The 18,404-nt window shown below is 37.4% G+C and overlaps 1 protein-coding gene across 3 annotated transcripts in view; it reads right to left on the minus strand.

Moving 5' to 3' along the window:
- Nucleotides 1-18,404, minus strand: part of IFT88 (intraflagellar transport 88) — a 145,431-nt gene that overhangs the window by 45,727 nt on the left and 81,300 nt on the right. For all 3 annotated transcript variants that reach the window (XM_025875209.2, XM_073894797.1, XM_025875208.2), the window contains 2 exons: nt 17,366-17,516; nt 16,767-16,882 (listed from right to left, as the gene is read on the minus strand). In XM_025875209.2, the coding sequence (XP_025730994.1) occupies nt 16,767-16,882; nt 17,366-17,516 (267 nt within the window). The remainder of the gene's footprint in view (nt 1-16,766; nt 16,883-17,365; nt 17,517-18,404) is intronic.

An 18,404-nucleotide genomic window follows, 5' to 3' on the forward strand; every position in this document is an offset into this window, starting at 1 on the left:
GTAAGTTCTTTATATATTTTGGATACTAACCTTTTACTGGCTAGGCCATTTGGAAATATCTTCTCCCATTCTGTAGGTTGTCTTTTAATTTCATTGACTGTTTACTTCACTGTGCAGACGCTTTTTATTTTGATGTAGTCCCAACAGTTTAGTTTTGCTTTTGCTTCCCTTGCCTCAGGAGACATATCTAGTAAGAAATTGGTATGGCCGATGTCAAAGAGGTTACTGCCTATGCTCTCTTCTAGGATTTTTATGATCTCAGGTCTCAAATTTAGGTCTTTAATCCACTTTGAGTTTATTTTCATGTATGGTGAAAGAGAATGGTCCAGTTTCATTCTTTTGCATGTAGTTGTCCAGTTTTCCCAACACCATTTGTTGAAGAGACTATCTTTTTCCCATTAGATATTCTTTCCTGTTTTGTTGAAGATTAACTGACCATATAGTTGTGAGCTCATTTCTGGGTTTTCTATTCTGTTCCATTGATCTATGTGTATATTTTTGTGCCAGGACCACACTCTTTTGATTACTACAGCTTTGTAATAAAACTTAATGCTGGAGTTGTGGTGCCTCCAGGTTTGCTTTTCTTTTCCAAGATTGCTTTGTCTATTTGGGGTCTTTTGTGGTTCTATACAAATTTTAGGATGGTTTCTTCTAGTTTTATGAAAAACAGTATTGGTATTTTGATAGGGATTGCATTAAATGTGTAGATTGCTTTGGGTAATATAGACATTTAAACAATATTTGTTCTTCCAATCCATGAGCATGGAATGTCTTTCCATTTCTTCATATCATCTTCAGTTTCTTTCATCATTATTTTATAGTTTTCAGAATACAGGTCTTTATGTCTTTGGTTAGGTTTATTTGTAGGTATCTTATTATTTTTGGTGTGATTGTAAATGGGACTAATTCCTTAATTTCTCTTTCTTCATTATTGGTGTACAGAAATGTAACAGATTTCTGTATGTTGACTTTGTATCCTGCAACTTTACTGAACTCATGTATCAGTTCTAGAGTCTTTTGGGGTTTCTATACAGAGTATCATGTCATCTGCAAATAGTGAAAATTTCACTTCTTCCTTACCAATTTGGATGCCTTTTATTTCTCTTTGTTTTGTCTGATTGCTGTGGCTAAGACTTCTACTACTATGCTGAATAAAAGTTGTGTGAGTGGCCATCCCTGTCTTTTTCCTGACTGTAGAGGAAAAGCTCCCAGTTTTTCCCCATTTAGGATAGTGTTAGCTGTGGGTTTTTCATATATGGCCTTTATTATTTTGAGGTATGTTGCCTCTAAACCTACTTTTGTTGAGGGTTTTTTTTTTTTTATCACAAATGGGTTGTACTTTGTCAAATGCTTTTTCTGTATCTATTGAAACGATCACATGGTTTTTGTCCTTTCTCTTATTAATGTAATGTACCATGTTGATTTGAAAATATTGAACCACCCTTGCAGCAAACCAGGAATAAATTTTTTTTAATGTATTGTTGGATTCAGTTTGCTAGCGTTTTGTTGAGGACTTTTGCATCTATGTTCATCAGAGATATTGGCCCACAGTTATTTTTTAGTGTTGCCTTTATCTGGTTTTGGTATCATGGTAATGCTGGCCTCACAGAATGAATTTGAAGTTTTCCTTTTGTTTCTATTTTTTTTGAATAGTTTGAGAAAATAGGTATTTACTCTTCTTTAAATATTTGGTAGAATTTACTTGTGAAGCCATCTGGTCCTGGAGTTTTGTTTGTTGGATGTTTTTGATTACTGATTCAATTTCCTGGCTGGTTATTGGTCTCTCCAAATTTTCTACTTCTTCCTGTCTCAGTTTTGGTAACTTAATATGTTTTTAGGAATTTATCCATCTCTCCTAGGATGTCCAATTTGTTGGTATATAGTTTTTCATAATATTCTAACTATTTCTGTGGTGTTGGCTTTTATTTCTCCTCTTTCATTTGTGATTTTACTGAATTGAGACCTTTCTCTTTTTTTCTTGATAAGCCTGGCTAGAGGTTTATCAATTTTTTCAAAGAACCAGTTCCGGGTTTCATTGATCTGTTCTATTGTTTTTTTTGTCATTTCTATATCATTTATTCCTGCTCTGCTCTTTATTATTTCCTCCCTTCTGCTGGTTTTAGGTTTTATGTGTTGTTCTTTTTCTCGCTCCTTTAGGTGTAAGGTTAGGTTGAGATTTTTTCTTGCTTCTTGAGGTAGGCCTGTTTTGCTATATACTTCTGTCTTAGAACAACTTTTGCTTTATCCCAAAGGTTTTGGACCCTCGCATTTTCATTTTCATTTCTTTGCGTGTACTTTTTAATTTCTTCTTTTATGTCCTTTTGACCCATTCATTGTTTAGTAGCATGTTATTTAATCTCCATGTATTTGTGTTCTTTCCAGAGTTTTTCTTGTGCTTGACTTCTAATTTCATAGTTTTGTGGTCAGAAAAGGTGCATAATAGGACTTCAATTTTCTTGAATTGGTTGAGGCCTGTATTGTGGCCTAATATGTAATTTATTTTGGAGAATGTTCTCTGTGCACTTGAAAAGAATGTGTATTCTGCTGTTTTAGGATGGAATGTTCCAAATATATCTGTTAAATCCATCTATTCCAGAGTGTAATGCGAAGCCATTGTTTCCTTGTTGATTTTTTTGTTTAGATAATCTGTCCATTTAGTAAGTGAGTTGTTAAAGTCCCCTACTGTTATTGTATTATTATTGATTAGTTCCTTTATGTTTGTTATTGCTTTATGTATTTGGGTGCTCCCATGTTGGGTGCATAAATATTTAAACAATCATTCTATCTTCTTTTGGATTGTCCCCTTTATTATTATATAGTGTTCTTCTTTGTCTCTTTTTAGTGTTTGTTTTAAAGTCTAGTTTATCTGATATAACTATTGCTACTCTGTCTTCCTTTTGACATCCATTTGCATGATAGATGTTTCTCTATCCCCTCACTTTCAATCTACAGGTGTCTTTAGGTCTAAAATGAGTCTCTTGTAGGCAGCATATAGGGGGGTCTTGTTTTGTTTTGTTTTAACCATCCTGACACCCTATGTCTTTTGGAGCATTTATTGCTATTTTATTACTTGTTTTGTGGTTGTTTCTGGAGATTTTATCTGATCTTTTCTTACCTTTTTTTTCATGGTTTACTGGTTTTCTTTAGTAATATATTTGGATTTCTTTCTCTTTATTCTTTCCATACTTATTAGTTTTGATTTGTGGTTATCATTAGGTTTGTATATAGCATCTTCTGCATATAGTATTCTATATGAAGCTGATGGTTAAGTTTCAACCCATTCTTTAAACTTCTCCTTGCATGTTTTAGGTATAAGGTGTCATATTTTACATCCTTCTATTTTGTGAATTTCTTGACTGATTTCTTATTGAAATATTCATTTTTACTGCTTTTGTGTTTCCTACTTTCACACTGTCACTTTTGGTCTTTCTTTTCCATTCATAGAGTCCCCTTTAGTATTTCTTGCAGGGCCAGTTTAATGGTCATGAACGTCTTTAATTTTTGTCTGTGAGACTATTTCTTCTTCTATTTTGAATGTTAGCCTTGCTGGATAGAGTATTCTTGGCTGCAGATTTTTCCCATTCAGCATTTTGAAGATATCATTCCACTCCCTTCTGGCTTGGAGAGTTTCTGATAAAAAAAATCTGCTGAAAGTCTTATAGATGTTCTTTTAAGTAACTGTCCTCTTTTGTCTTGATGCTTTTAAGATTTCTCCTTATCACTATATTTTGCCAGTTTAATTAAAATATGTCTTGGTGTGGATCTGCTTTTGTTGATTTTGATGGGGATTCTCTGTGCCTCCTGAATCTGGGTGTTTCGTTCCCCATATTAGGGAAGTTTTCAGCTATTATAAAATATAATATAAAATTTCTGCCCCCTTTTCTCTTTCTTCTTTGGGATTCTCATAATATGAATGCTATTACGTCTGATGGGGTCACTAAGTTCCCTAAGTCTATTCTCATTTTGCATAATTCTTTTTTTTGTTCAGCTTCATTGTTTTCCATTACTTTGTCTTCTAGATCACTAATTTGTTCCTCTGCTTCTTCCAGCCTGCTGTTCATTGCACGAAGCATGTTTCTAATCTTATTTATTGCACTCTTCATCTCTGATTCTTTTCGGACTCTTTCATCTCTGTGGCAAGGGTCTCACTAATGTCTTTTATTATTTTCTCAAGTCCAGTGAGTATCCTTTTGATCACTGCTTTAAATTCTCCATCAGGCATGTTACTTAATCTGTTTCACTTAGATCTCTGTCTGTGGCCTTATTTTGTCCTTTCATTTGGGATAATTCCTCTGTCTTCTCATTTTGTCTAAGTCTCTGTGTGCTTCTGTGTGTTAGAAAAGACAGTTATGTCTCCTGCTCCTGAATATTATGACCTTATGAAGAAGAGTTCATGTAGTGCCCAGGGCCTGATTCTTCAGAGAAAGTCTCCAATGTGTGCTACCTGTGCTCTGTCTGCTCTATCCTTCAAGCTAGTCATCTGCAGAGGCTCACCTTGCCTATTGTGGGCAGTGTTTGGTCCCTGGCCTGAATATGGGTGAGTTTTAACTCGTGTGTTCTGGTCTGCTTGTGATATAAGACCTGAAATCACCTCCACCAGAACTGAGGCTCTGAAAAACTCTGGTTGGGAGACGTGGTGTGGGCATGGGTTTGTGCTGGTTTTCTTGGGGAGGGGACTGCAATGCTGGCAGGTAGGAAAACCTAACTTAGAAGGGCATTTCCACCAGAGCACCAAAGGGTGGGGCTTAGTGTAAACAAGTTAGGTAGCCAGTGTTGGTGCTATGCTGCTTCCTGCAGGAAGTCCTATGCTTATACTGAAGGGAGGGAAATGTCACTGGCCAGCTCCTTTTTTCCTAGAGAGGCCTCTCCATGAATGCTGCCTTATGGGGACATGCTCTGAGAAGGCAAATAATCTCCCTACTCTGTGCCTCAGGTACTCTTCAGATCACTGTTTTCATACTGTATGTCCTTGGGTTGTTTCCCTGCCTTCTCTCCAGGAGCAGTCCAGCCCTCCGACACTTAAAACTTCAGGTTTTAAGCCGCTCAGGTTGCAAGAACTCATGAAATTCAGCCCCTCTCACTTTCAAAGACTTGTGCATTCCTATGTGCTCCTTTCTTGCCCTTTTCTGCAACCATGGTTCCCTCCCCTCCACAGCAGCCAGGATCCATTTCTCCCCTAAACCACATCTCTATACTTCTTACCTTCTTCAATGTGGCCTCATCACTACCTTCAGTTGTGGAGTGTGTTCTGCCAGTCTTCAGGTTGACTTCTGGGGTATTTAGGATTATTTTATAGTTATCTAGTTGTATTCATAGGATGAAGCAAGCCTAGCCCTCTTACTTTGCTGCCATCTACCCCTCCCTTCATTCTGAAAGGATAGTTTTGCTAGATATAGACTTCTTGATTGACAGTTTTTTATTTTAGGACTTCATATCATCCTACTGTTTTTTGGCCTCCAAGATTTCTGAGAAATCTGATAATCTTACTGAGGATCCCTTGTACATTATGAGGAACTTTTTTCTTGTTGCTTTCAAGAGTCTTTGTCTTTTGGAAGTTTTATTATAATGTGTCTTGATGTGGGTCTCTTTGAGTTTTTCCTACTTTAAATTCATTGAGTTTACTGGATTTGTAGATCCATGTCTCTCCTTAAATTCCGGAAGTTTCAGTCACTGTTTCTTGAGTCTCTCTGCACGTTTTTCTCTCTTCTCCCTATGGAACTCCTATAATGTGTATATTGCTCTGCTTGATTGCATCCCATATTTATAATCATCATGATCAATATTAAGAAACAATTTCTAATGCATGAAATTCTCTAATAATGATATTACATTAAATGGACCAGTTATGACTAAGATTTCTTGATGCTTTCAGACATGATTTAGGGATAAAGGAAAACAGGAACCAATAGTATAGGCTTAACACAATTACCAAAAATACCAGATTACTAAGAACCATAAACATATAAGAAATACAGCAAAGTGAGGAGTTTCTACAGTAAAGGAATACCAATGATAGGTAACGTAGCTTAATTCAACTATATGCCAAATACTCTGGAATATGTAAGAACCATGTGACACAAGAACCAACACCTCTCCACTGCCTCCAGAGAGCTTACATTTTTACTGTAGAGGGAAAATTCACCTGACAAATTAAGATTTAGCATATTTAAAAAAAGAGAGAAAAAGTGGAAATTAGATGTATGGTACAGAAATTAAATGCTCGGGAAAATAAATGTCCACATGCATACTGAATGTCTCTGTCACACAGACGGAAGTAAAAACTGGTGGGAATAGAAACTAAATGTACAGGAAAGCAGGGAGAGGGGGATATTAAGGGAGTTCCTAGAAAAGACTTCTCTATTTTCTGGGAAATTTAAGTTTAAAATAGGTAGAGAGACTGAGGAGATCTGTGAGGAACACAGAAAGGGCAGTTAGTCAGGGACACTTAAGACTGATGAGCGGTGTTCACAAAACACAAATTTGTATGGCATCAACCCATCTGGTTACATAAGTTGTGTCCAGTAGTGACTCCGAGGCTGTGTATGAATAGAATAGAATGGAATAAATGGTTGGATTAACCCATGAACTGAAATGTATTGGGACAGATGGGGCAGCAAAGTAAGAGAGGGCGCCTGGGTGGCTCAGTTGGTTAAGCGACTGCCTTCGGCTCAGGTCATGATCCCAGAATCCTGGGATCGAGTCCCACATCAGGCTCCTTGCTGAGCAGGAAGCCTGCTTCTCCCTCTGACCCTCCCCCCTCTCATGTACTCTCTCTCTCTCATTCTCGCTCTCTCAAATAAATAAATAAATCTTTAAAAAAAAAAAGTAAGAGAGAAAAAGTAAAGAAGTAAGCAAGAAAGGAAACGGATGTGATCATTTAAGCAGCCTAGAAAGGACAGGCTCAGAACTAAAGCCAGGAAACACTGAGACTGCAAGAGAAAGGAAGGTCAGGAGACTGGAGGTCTTATCAAAGAAAGGCATAATGGAAAATAGGTTGTACGGAAGTTGGAAAGAGAGGAGGTTATGTTCAGACAGGTGGATATTAATGAGATTTTACTGGTATAAATGTGCTGGGTGATAATCAGAATCAGATAAGATCTAGGTGGCTGAACTGCAGAGGAGTTAGGGAGGTTAAATTTGTGAAACTAGACTATTGGTGGCATAGAGAGAAAGAACATGAACTAGACAAGGTAAGAGAATGGCTATGAGGTCAACATACAACATTCACAAATAGGAGTCAAGGTAGATGGAGTCTCAAAGTAAGAAGGGTGTTATATGAGCTAATGGGCTAAGGCTAGAGTTAGTATTAAGTGTAATAAAAAGTTAGAGTGTGTTACTTTTGTAACTTGAGTCTCAAGTATATGATTAAACTAAAAACTATCCCCTAGTGTTGGTGATTAGTTTTATAATTTTCAAAGTAAATTTATGTGACTTAAGAGATTAAGTTTTATGATGTTAGCTAGTGAAGCTAACATAAAAACTAATTATCTAGGGGCACCTGGGTGGCTCAGTCAGTTAAGAGTCTGCCTTCAGCTCAGGTCATGATCCTGGAATCCCAGGACTGAGCCCTGCATCAGGCTCCCTGCTCAGCAGGGAGTCTGCTTCTCCCTCTGACCCTCCCCCCACTCATGTTCTCTCTCTCTCACATAAATAAATAAAATCTTTTTTTTAAAAAATTGTCTAGGAGAGGAGTCCAAGATGGTGGAGGAGTAGGAGACCTTAGTTTCATCTGGTCCCAGGAATTCAGCTAGATAGCTACCAAATCATTCTGAACACCTGCAAATTCAACTGGAGATCAAAGAAAAGAAGAGCTGCAACTCTACAGAGAAACGACGACTTTCTGCAAGTTAGGAGGTGCGGAGAAGCAAATCTGAGGCGATATATGGGAAGACAGACCGCGGGGGGAGGGAGCATTCATAAGCCAGCTACCGGCAAGTGATATAGCAGTGGAGTGCAAAATCAGTACTTTTAGAAGTCTGTTCTGGTGAGGGACGTCCTGCCTGAGAGGCGCTCAGGTGGCGAAGCAGGGGTGGAACACTTGCTGGGACAGTGTGGTCTCAGGATCCCTAGGGTCACAGGAAGACTGGGTGCCTGAGTGCAGCAGAGCTCCCAAGGCACTGGAGCAGGGAAGCCAGGTGCAATCTGCAAGCCCAGGAGTGGGCTCTCAGCTAGGGGTTCCCATAAACCATGAACCATGGCATGATCAGGGGATTGCTCCCTAAGCAGGGGCCCAGCAAGTGGCAGAAACAGTGAGAACCCCTTCCTCCCTGGGAGGAACGGCATGGGAGCGTGCTACACGAGTCTTAAGGATTTGGAGACTCGAAACGGGGTCATGTGCCTGAGTTAGAAACACTTAGTCATAGGCTGGAGCACAGAGTGCGGATGGAGACCAGGGAGACAGGAGTGATTGACTGCTTTCTCTGAGGGCACACTGAGGAGTGGAGCCCCAAGTTTTTGGCTCCAGGGCTGGAGATTGGGAGGTTGCCATTTTCAATCCCATCTTCTAAAAGCTGCATGGAAAAGCTTCAGGGAACAAAAGCCACACAGAGGAGATTACTTAGACTGGCCCCCTGGCAAGGGCGGTGCAATTCCTCCTGGGGCAAAGGCTCTTGAAAATCAAAGCAACAGGCCCTTCCCCGAGAAAATCAGCAAGAACATCCAGCCAACACCAACTTTACCAATCACTGAGAACTGCAAAACTCCAGTACTAGGGGAATACAGTACATGGAATTCATGGCTTTTCCCCCACGATTCTTTAGTCTTTCAAGTTTAATTTTTTTCTTTCCTTTTTCAACCAATTTCTTATTTTATCAACTCCTTTTTAAAATCATTTTTAATTTTCATTTTTACAGTTATATTCTATCCCTTATTGTATTTAATTTTATTTTTGTATATATAAGTTTTTCTTTCTTTACAATTTTGGGATGCAATTATCTCTAATGGACTAAAATACACCCAAAATCTAATGTATGGCTCTGTTCTATTCACCTGTCTGATCATATTTTTTTTTCTTTTGTAAAGTCCTTTTAAATTTTCATATTTACAATTATATTCTATCCTTTCAATGTATTTAATTTTATTTTAGTATATATATGTTTTTCTTTACAATTTCGAGATGTAGTTTCTTCTAACAAACCAACCAAAATACACTCAGGATATGGTGTATTGTTCTGTTCTGTTCACCTGTCTGCTTATATGCCTTCCTTTTTGTTGTTGTTTTTTCTCTTTTGTTTTTTCTTGTCTTTTAATTTTTATTTTTATGGTTACCTTCTATCATTTCATTGTATTTAACTTTATTTTTGTCTATATGTAAGTTTTTCTTTCTTTACAATTTTCGGATCTAGATTTCTAACAAACAGACCAAAACACACACAGGATACAGGGTATTGCTCTATTCTGTTCACTTGTCTGATTATATCCTCTTTTTTTCTTTCTTTTAAATTTTTTTCGGTTTTGGGTCTCTTCTGATTTAATGTATATTTCTCTGGAGTTGTTGTTGCCATTTTAGTATTTTGTTCTCTTGTTCATCTATTCATCTCTGGACAGAATGACAAGATGGAAAAACTCACCTCAAAAAAGAACAAGAGGCAGTACTGCCAGGGACCTAATCAGTATGGACATAAGTAAGATGTTGGAACTAGAGTTCAGAATAACGACTATAAATATACTAGCTGGGCTTGAAAAAAAGCATAGAAGACACTAGAGAATCCCTTTCGGGAAAAATAAAAGAACTAAAATCTAACCAGGTCGAAATCAAAAAGGCTATTAATGAGATGCAATAAAAAATGGAGGCTCTAACTGCTAGGATAAATGAGGCAGAAGAGAGAATTAAGTGATATAGAAGAGAGATAAACAACTACTGGATCACCAGGGGAAAATTCAAGAGATAAGTGATATTATAAAGCAAAACAATATTAGAATAATTGGGATCCCAGAAGAAGAGGAAAGAGAGAGAAGTGTTGAAGGTATATTGGAAAAATTACAGCAGAAAATTTCCTAATCTGGGAAAGGAAACAGGAATCCAAGTCCAAGAGGCACAGAGAACCCCCCTCAAAATCAATAAAAATAGGCCAACATCCCAACATATGATGGTGACACTTGCAAATCTCAGAGACAAGGAGAAAATCCTGAAAGCAGCTCGGGACAAGAGGTCTGTAACCTACAAGATTGGCAGTAGACGTATCCACAGAGACTGGCAGGCCAGAAAGGACTGGCATGATATATTCAGGATGCTAAATGAGAAAAATAGGCAGCCAGCTAGGTTGTCATTCAAAATAGGAGTGATAAGAAGCTTCCAGGACAAACAAATTAAAAGAATGTGTAATCACCAGACCAGTCCTACAAGAAATATTAAAAAGGATCCTTTAAGCAAAGTGAGAACCCAAAGGTAACAAAGATCAGAAACGAACAGAGACAATATAAAGTAACAGTCGCTTTACAAGTAATTCAATGGCACTAAATGCATTATCTTTCAATATTTACTCTGAATGTAAATGGGCTAAATGCCCCAATCAAAAGACACAGGGTATCAGATTGGATAAAAAAGCAAGACCCAGGGCGCCTGGGTGGCTCAGTTGGTTAAGCGACTGCCTTCGGCTCAGGTCATGATCCTGCAGTCCCAGGATCGAGTCCCGCATCGGGCTCCCTGCTTGGCAGGGAGTCTGCTTCTCCCTCTGACCCTCCCCCCTCTCATGTGCTCTCTCTCTTTCATTCTTTCTCTCAAATAAATAAAATCTTTAAAAAAAAAAAAGCAAGACCCATCAATATGCTGTCTGCAAGAGACTCATTTTAGACCCAAAGACACCTCCAGATTCAAAGTGAAGGTATGGAAAACCATATATCATGCTAATGGACATCAAAAGAAAGCTGGGGTGGCAATCCTTATATCAGACAAATTAGATTTTAAACCAAAGACTGTGATAAGAGATGAGGAAGGACACTATATCATACTTAAAGGGTCTATCCAACAGTAAGATCTAACAATTATAAATATTTATGCCCCTACTATAGGAGCAGCCAATTATATAAGCCAATTAATAACAAAATTAAAGAAGTACATCAATAATAATACAATAATACTAGGGGACTTTAACACCCAACTCACTTCAATGGACAGATCATCTAAGCAAAAGATCAACAAGGAAACAAGGGCTTTCAGTGACACACTGGACCAGATGGACTTCACAGATGTATTCAGAACATTCCCTCCTAAAGCAATAGAATACACATTCTTCTCGAGTGCACATGGAACATTCTCCAGAACAGATCACATCCTGGGTCACAGATCAGGTCTCAACCAGTAGCAAAAGATTGGGATCATTCCCTGAATATTTTCAGTCCATAATGCTCTGAAACTGGAATTCAGTCACAAGAGGAAATTTGGAAAGTACTCAAATACATGGAGACTAAAGAGCATCCTACTAAAGAATGAGTGGGTCAACCAGGAAATTAAAGAAGAATTTAAAAAATTCATGGAAACAAATGAAAATGAAAACACTACTGTTCAAAACCTATGGAATGCAACAAAGTCAGTCCTAAGAGGGCAGTATATAGCAACAGAAGTCTTTCTCAAGAAACAAGAAAGGTCTTGGGGAGCCTGGGTGGCTCAGTCATTAAGCGTCTGCCTTCGGCTCAGGTCATGATCCCAGGGTCCTGGGATCGAGCCCTGCATCGGGTTTCCTGCTCAGCGGGAAGCCTGCTTCTCCCTCTCCCTCTCCCCCTGCTTGTGTTCCCTCTCTCACTGTGTCTCTGTCAAATAAATAAATAAAATCTTTAAAAAAAAAAAAAAAAGAAACAAGAAAGGTCTCAAATACACGTCCTAATGTTACACCCAAAGGAACTGAAGAAAAAACAGCGGATAAAGCCTAAACCCAGCAGGAGAAGAGAAATAATAAAGATCAGAGCAGAAATCAATGAAAAAGAAACCAAAAGAACAGTAGAAGAGATCAACGAAAGTAGGAACTGGTTCTTTGAAAGAATTAATAAGATTGATAAACCCCTGGCCAGACTTATCAAAAAGAAAATAGAAAGGACCCAAATAAATAAAATCATGAATGAAAGAGGAGAGATCACAACCAACGCCAAAGAAATACAAACAATTATAAGAACATATTATGGACAACTTTATGCCAACAAATTAGGCAATCTGGAAGAAATGGATGCATTCCTAGAGACATATAAACTACAAAACTGAAACAGGAAGAAACAGAAAACCTGAACAGACCCATAACCAGCAAGGAAACTGAAGCAGTCATCAAAAATCTCCCAATAAGAGCCCAGGACCAGATGGCTTCCCGGGGGGAATTCTACCAAACATTTAAAGAAGAACTAATACCTACTTTTCTGAAGCTGTTTCAAAAAATAGAAATGGAATGAAAACTTCCAAACTCTTTCTATGAGGCCAGCATTACCTTGATCCCAAAACCAGACAAAGACCCCACCAAAAAGGAGAATTACAGATCAATATCCCTAATGAACATGGATGCAAAAATTCTCACCAAAATACTCGCTAATATGATCCAACAGTACATAAAAAGGATATTCACCATGAACAAGTGGGATTTATTTCTGGGCTGCAAGGGTGGTTCAACATCCACATATCAATCATTGTGATACACTACATCAATAAAAGAAAGGACAAGAACCATATAATCCTCTCAATTGATGCAGAAAAAGCATTTGACAAAATATAGTATCCTTTCATGATTAAAACTCTTCACAGTGTAAGGATAGAGGGAACACATCTTAATATCATAAAAGCCATATACGAAAAACCCACTGAGGGCTTTTCCCCTAAGATCAGGAACATGGCACGGATGTCCACTATCACCTCTGCTGTTCAACATAGTACTAGAAGTCCTAGCCTCAGCAATCAGACAACAAAAAGAAATAAAAGGCATCCAAATCGGCAATAAAGAAGTCAAACTCTCACTCTTTGCAGATGACATGATACTCTATATGGAAAACCCAAAAGACTCCACCACAAAATTGCTAGAACTCATACAGGAATTCAGCAAAGTGGCAGGATTAATATCAATGCACAGAAATCAGTTGCATTTCTATACACTAACAATGAGACAGAAGAAAGAATTTAAGGAGTCAATCCAATTTACAATTGCCCCCAAAACCATAAGATATGTAGGTATAAACCTAACCAAAGAGGCAAAGGATCTGTACTCAGAAAACTATAGAACACTCATGAAAGAAATCGAGGAAGACACAAAGAAATGGAAAAACGTTTCATGTTCATGAATGGGAAGAACAAATATTGTTAAAATGTCTATGCTACCTAGAGCAATCTACACATTCAATTCAATCCGTATCAAAATACAACTTTTTTCACAGAGCTGGAACAAATAATCCTAAAATTTATATGGAACCAGAAAAGACCCTGAATAGCCAAAGGAATGTTGAAAAAGAAAACCAAGCTGGTGGCATCACAATGCCAGACTTCAAGCTCTATTACAAACCTATAATCATCAAGACAGTATGGTACTGGCACAAAAACAGACACACAGAACAGAGAACCCAAAAATGGACCTTCAACTCTATGGTCAACTAATCTTCAACAAAGCAGGAAAGAATATTCAACAGAAAAAAGACGGTGTCTTCAACAGATGGTGTTGGGAAAATTGGACAGCCACACACAGAAGAATGAAACTGGACCATTCCCTTACACCATACACAAAAATAGACTCCAAATGGAAAAAGACCTAAATGTGAGACAGGACTCCATCAAAATCCTAAAGGAGAACACAGGCAGCAACCTCTTTGACCTCGGCCACAGGAACTTCTTGCTAGACACATCTCCAAAGGCAAGGGAAACAAAGGCAAAAATGAACTATTGGGACTTCATCAAGATAAAAAGCTTTTGCACAGCAAAGGAAACAATCGAGAAAATCAAAAGACAACCGACAGAATGGGAGAAGACATTTGCAAATGACATATCAGATAAAGGGCTAGTATCCAAAATCTATAAAGAACTTATCAAACTCAACACCCAAAGAACAAATCATCCAATCAAGAAATGGGCAGAAGACATGAACATTTTTCCAAAGAAGACATCCAAATGGTCAACAGACACATGAAAAAGTGCTCAGCATTGCTTGGCATCAGGGAAATCCAAATCAAAACCTCAGTGAGATACCACCTCACACCAGTCAGAATGGCTAAAATTAATAAGTCAGGAAATGACATATGTTGGCGGGGATGCGGAGAAAGGGGAACCCTCCTATACTGTTGGTGGGAATGCAAGCTGGTTCAGCCACTCTGGAAAACAGTATGGAGCTTCCTCAAAAAGTTGAAAATAGAGCTACCATACAATCCAGCAATTGCACTACTGGGTATTTACCCCAAAGATACAAATGTAGGGATCCGAAGGGGTACGTGCACCCCGATGTTTATAGGAGCAATGTCCACAATAGCCAAACTGTGGAAAGAGCCAAGATGTCCATCGACAGATGAATGGATAAAGAAGATGTGATACACACACACACACACACACACACACACACACACACTGGAATATTATGCAGCCATCAAAAAGAATGAAATCTTGCCATTTGCAATGACATGGCTGGAACTGGAGGGCATTATGCTGAGTGAAATAAGTCAATCAGAGAAAGACATATATCATAAGACCTCACTGATAATGAGGAATTCTTAATCTCAGGAAACAAACAGGGTTGCTGGAGTGGTGGGGGGTGGGAGGGATGGGGTGGCTGGGTGACAGACACTGGGGAGGGTATGTGCTATGGTGAACACTGTGAATTGTGTAAGACTGTTGAATCACAGACCTGTACCTCTGAAACAAATAATACATTATATGTTAAGGAAAAAAAAAAAAAGATAGGAGGGGAAGAATGAAGGGGGGGCAATCGGAAGGGGAGAGGAACCATGAAAGACTATGGGTGTCTGAGAAACAAACTGAGGGTTCTAGAGAGGAGGGGGGTGGGGGATGGGTTAGCCTGGTGATGGGTATTAAAGAGGGCATGTATTGCATGGAGCACTGGGTGTTACATGCAAACAATGAATCACGGAACTCTACATCAAAAACTAATGATGTGGGGCGCCTGGATGGCTCAGTCGTTAAGCGTCTGCCTTTGGCTCAGGTCATGATCCCAGGGTCCTGAGATCGAGCCCTGCATTGGGTTCCCTGCTTGGCGGGAAGCCTGCTTCTCCCTCTCCCTCACTTGTGTTCCCTCTCTCACTGTGTCTCTCTCTGTCAAATAATTAAGTAAAATCTTAAAAAAAAAAAACTAATGTAATGTATGGTGATTAACATAATAAAATATATATATATAAAGAAGACATACAAATGGCCAACAGAGACATGAAAAAATGTTCAACATTACTCAGCATCAGGGAAATACAAATCAAAACTACAATGAGATACCACCTCACACCAATCAGAATGGCTAATATTAACAAGTCAGAAAACAGATGTTGGCAAGGATGTGGAGAAAGGGAAACCTTTTACACTGTTGGTCCGAATGCTGGTGCAGCCACTCTGGAAAACAGTATGGATGTTCCAGGAAAGTTGAAAACAGAGCTACCCTACAATTCAGCAATTGCACTACTGGGTATTTACCCCAAAGATACAAATGCAGTTATCCAAAGGGGCACATGCACCCTTTCATAGCAGCAATGTCCACAATAGCCAAACTATGGAAAGAGACCAGATGTCCATTGACAGATGAATGGATAAAGAAGATGTGGTGTATATATATATATATATATATATATATATATAAAATGGAATACTACTCAGGCATCAAAAAATGAAATCATGCCATTTGCAATGACATGGATGGAACTGGAGGGTATTATGCTAAGCGAAATAAGTCAATCAGAGAAAAACAATTATCATGTGATCTCACTGATATGTGGAGTTTAAGAAACAAAACAGAGGATCATAGAGGGAGAGAGGAAAAAATAAAACAATACGACATCAGAGAGGGAGACAAACCATAATAAACTCTTAATCATAGGAAATAAACTGAGGGGTGGAGGGATAGGGTAACTGGGTGATGGACATTAAGTTGAGCATGTTATGTAATGAGCACTGGGTATTATATAAGACTCATGAATCACTGACCTCTACCTCTGAAACCTCTACCTCTGAAACCAATAATACATTATAATTGAATTTAAATTTAAAAAATAAATTAAAAAACAAAATTGTCTAACATAAATTCCACACAGATCTCAATCAAATTATTAAGCACTCCTTTATCATTCAAATGATTCAAAGTCACATTTAATGTTAAAATTCAATTTGGCCAAATACAAAACAGACCTGAATTTTTCAATTATTTTTTAATGAGGCATGTATAAAACATTCGGATATAAACTTAAAGACAGCTTTAAAATTTTTAGTATACAATGTAAGTCGATTATAAATTAAAACCAACACAACTTATTTCTATTAGGTGTCTTTCAGAAATGAAACCTTGTCCTAGGACCAAGTCAGTCATTTTCTAATTGATAATGAAATAATACTTATTTGCTGAAATATGAAAAAGAAAAATAAAGTACCTTAAGGAAGGTATTTTTTAAATTTTTTGCATAAAAGATTAATATACTTATCACAATAAAGACCAAGTAAAATGGAATATCATTCAAGAAAATGGAAATAATGCATTAATGTTCATTAATATTTGCTTATATAATACCTGTAATATGTTTATCAGATTCTAATTCTAGGGATAAAATCAAATCCCAACAGAAGGCATTTTAGTAAACATGAAATCAGTATAGTTACTTACTGTATAAGAGAAGCTCTTTCAAAGTATTGAATGGCTTTTTCACAAAACTGGGTGTCAATGTAATAGGCTCCAAGCCACTCAATGACTTCAATGTTAGAGGGGAAATACCTGTACGACTGGAAAAAATACGGAATGTGACAATACAACATCAGTGGCAACGTATAATTTATACCTCAACATTTTACCTACTGAATGAATTTATCCAATGTGAAGTTTCTTAGTAAAAAAGTTATGAGCTGTCATAAGTACTTTGTAAGTTTTAAAACTACAAGATTTAGAAAACTTAACATTTGTTTGACATATTTTTAAATTACCTATCAATAGCTTTTTGATGTACTGATAGATGATCTGAGACTAAGTAAGTAATAGAATTAAAAAAAGGATGAAAATCATGCTTCAAGGGAACAATGAATTTGTACTTTTAATTTTTTTATTAAATTAATCAAAAACTAACTTTATATTCCACAAATGCTTTATTTTATTTTAAATTATTCATTTAGAAACTAGTAAGCTTCTAATTTTTAAAAACTCAAAGGCCTGCTGTTTTATAACAATTTGTAAAAAGCTAAAAAGAAGAAGGAAAGTAACATTACACGTACCTCATAGTAATATTGAAATGCTTGGGATTTATCTCCTTCACTATCATATAATTCTCCTAGTTTAGACAAAGCTCTAGAATCAGTTGGAACAACACTGATCAGCTGCATTAACCATTCAATAGCTTGATTGGGATCTTCCATTAATTCATATCTTGGACAATTTTAGTTAAGGATAACACAATTTTTCTAAATTCACTGATCAATAAGGAAACCTAAAAACAACATTACAGTAAAAATATTTCTTAGCCTATAGTAATGTGCTATTTAATACTGTTTACTCTGAATTTCCTCAGGGATGGGGATGAAAAATGCAGCACTGTAACACTCATGTTCCATATATGCCTTGCTTTTCCTTTTGCTTCATTACTATCCACTAAGATCAACTCCCAAATTTCTAGCAGAATTAACAGTTTGCTCTTTTATTCAAAGCACTGTCCACTGTCCAAAATTTGTCCTTAATAAAAATGCCTGAAAATTGTGTTCAATTATTCTGCCTCTCTTAAAATGTTCAAAGATTAAGGGAAGAGTTCCATGTATTTTCCTGGAGTTTTCTCTAATTAGATTAAAAACCCCAAATTAGGAGTTCGTTTTTGTAGATTTTGTGCCTAGTAAATCCTCTGCATATTATCAAATAATTTATTCCCACCATACTTATTGACTATTTTTATATTAAATGTCTCAGTGAAATGAAAATATTCCAATCCAAAGTTTTATTGAAAAAGAAGAATCTTCTGGGTTTTTTGGTTTTTTTTTTTTTTAAGATTTTATTTATATATTTGAGAGAGAAAGAGAGAGAGCGAGAGCATGTGAGCAAGGGGAGGGGCAGAGGGAGAGGGAGAAGCAGACTCCTCGCTGAGCAAGGAGCCTGATGCAGGGCTCGATCCCAGGGCCCTGAGATCATGACCTGAGCCGAAGGCAGACACTTAACTGACTGAGCCACCCAGGTGCCCCAAGAATCTTGTTTTTAATGATGGCAAATGTGATACCATAGAGAAACATAAAAATAAGAAAATGTATTCAAACAGCCTTAAACATATCA

Source organism: Callorhinus ursinus, unplaced genomic scaffold (assembly GCF_003265705.2).
Source record: "Callorhinus ursinus isolate GAN/ISIS: 27379988/994484 unplaced genomic scaffold, GSC_fseal_2.0 scaffold7, whole genome shotgun sequence".
NCBI classification, from domain to species: Eukaryota; Metazoa; Chordata; class Mammalia; order Carnivora; family Otariidae; genus Callorhinus; species Callorhinus ursinus.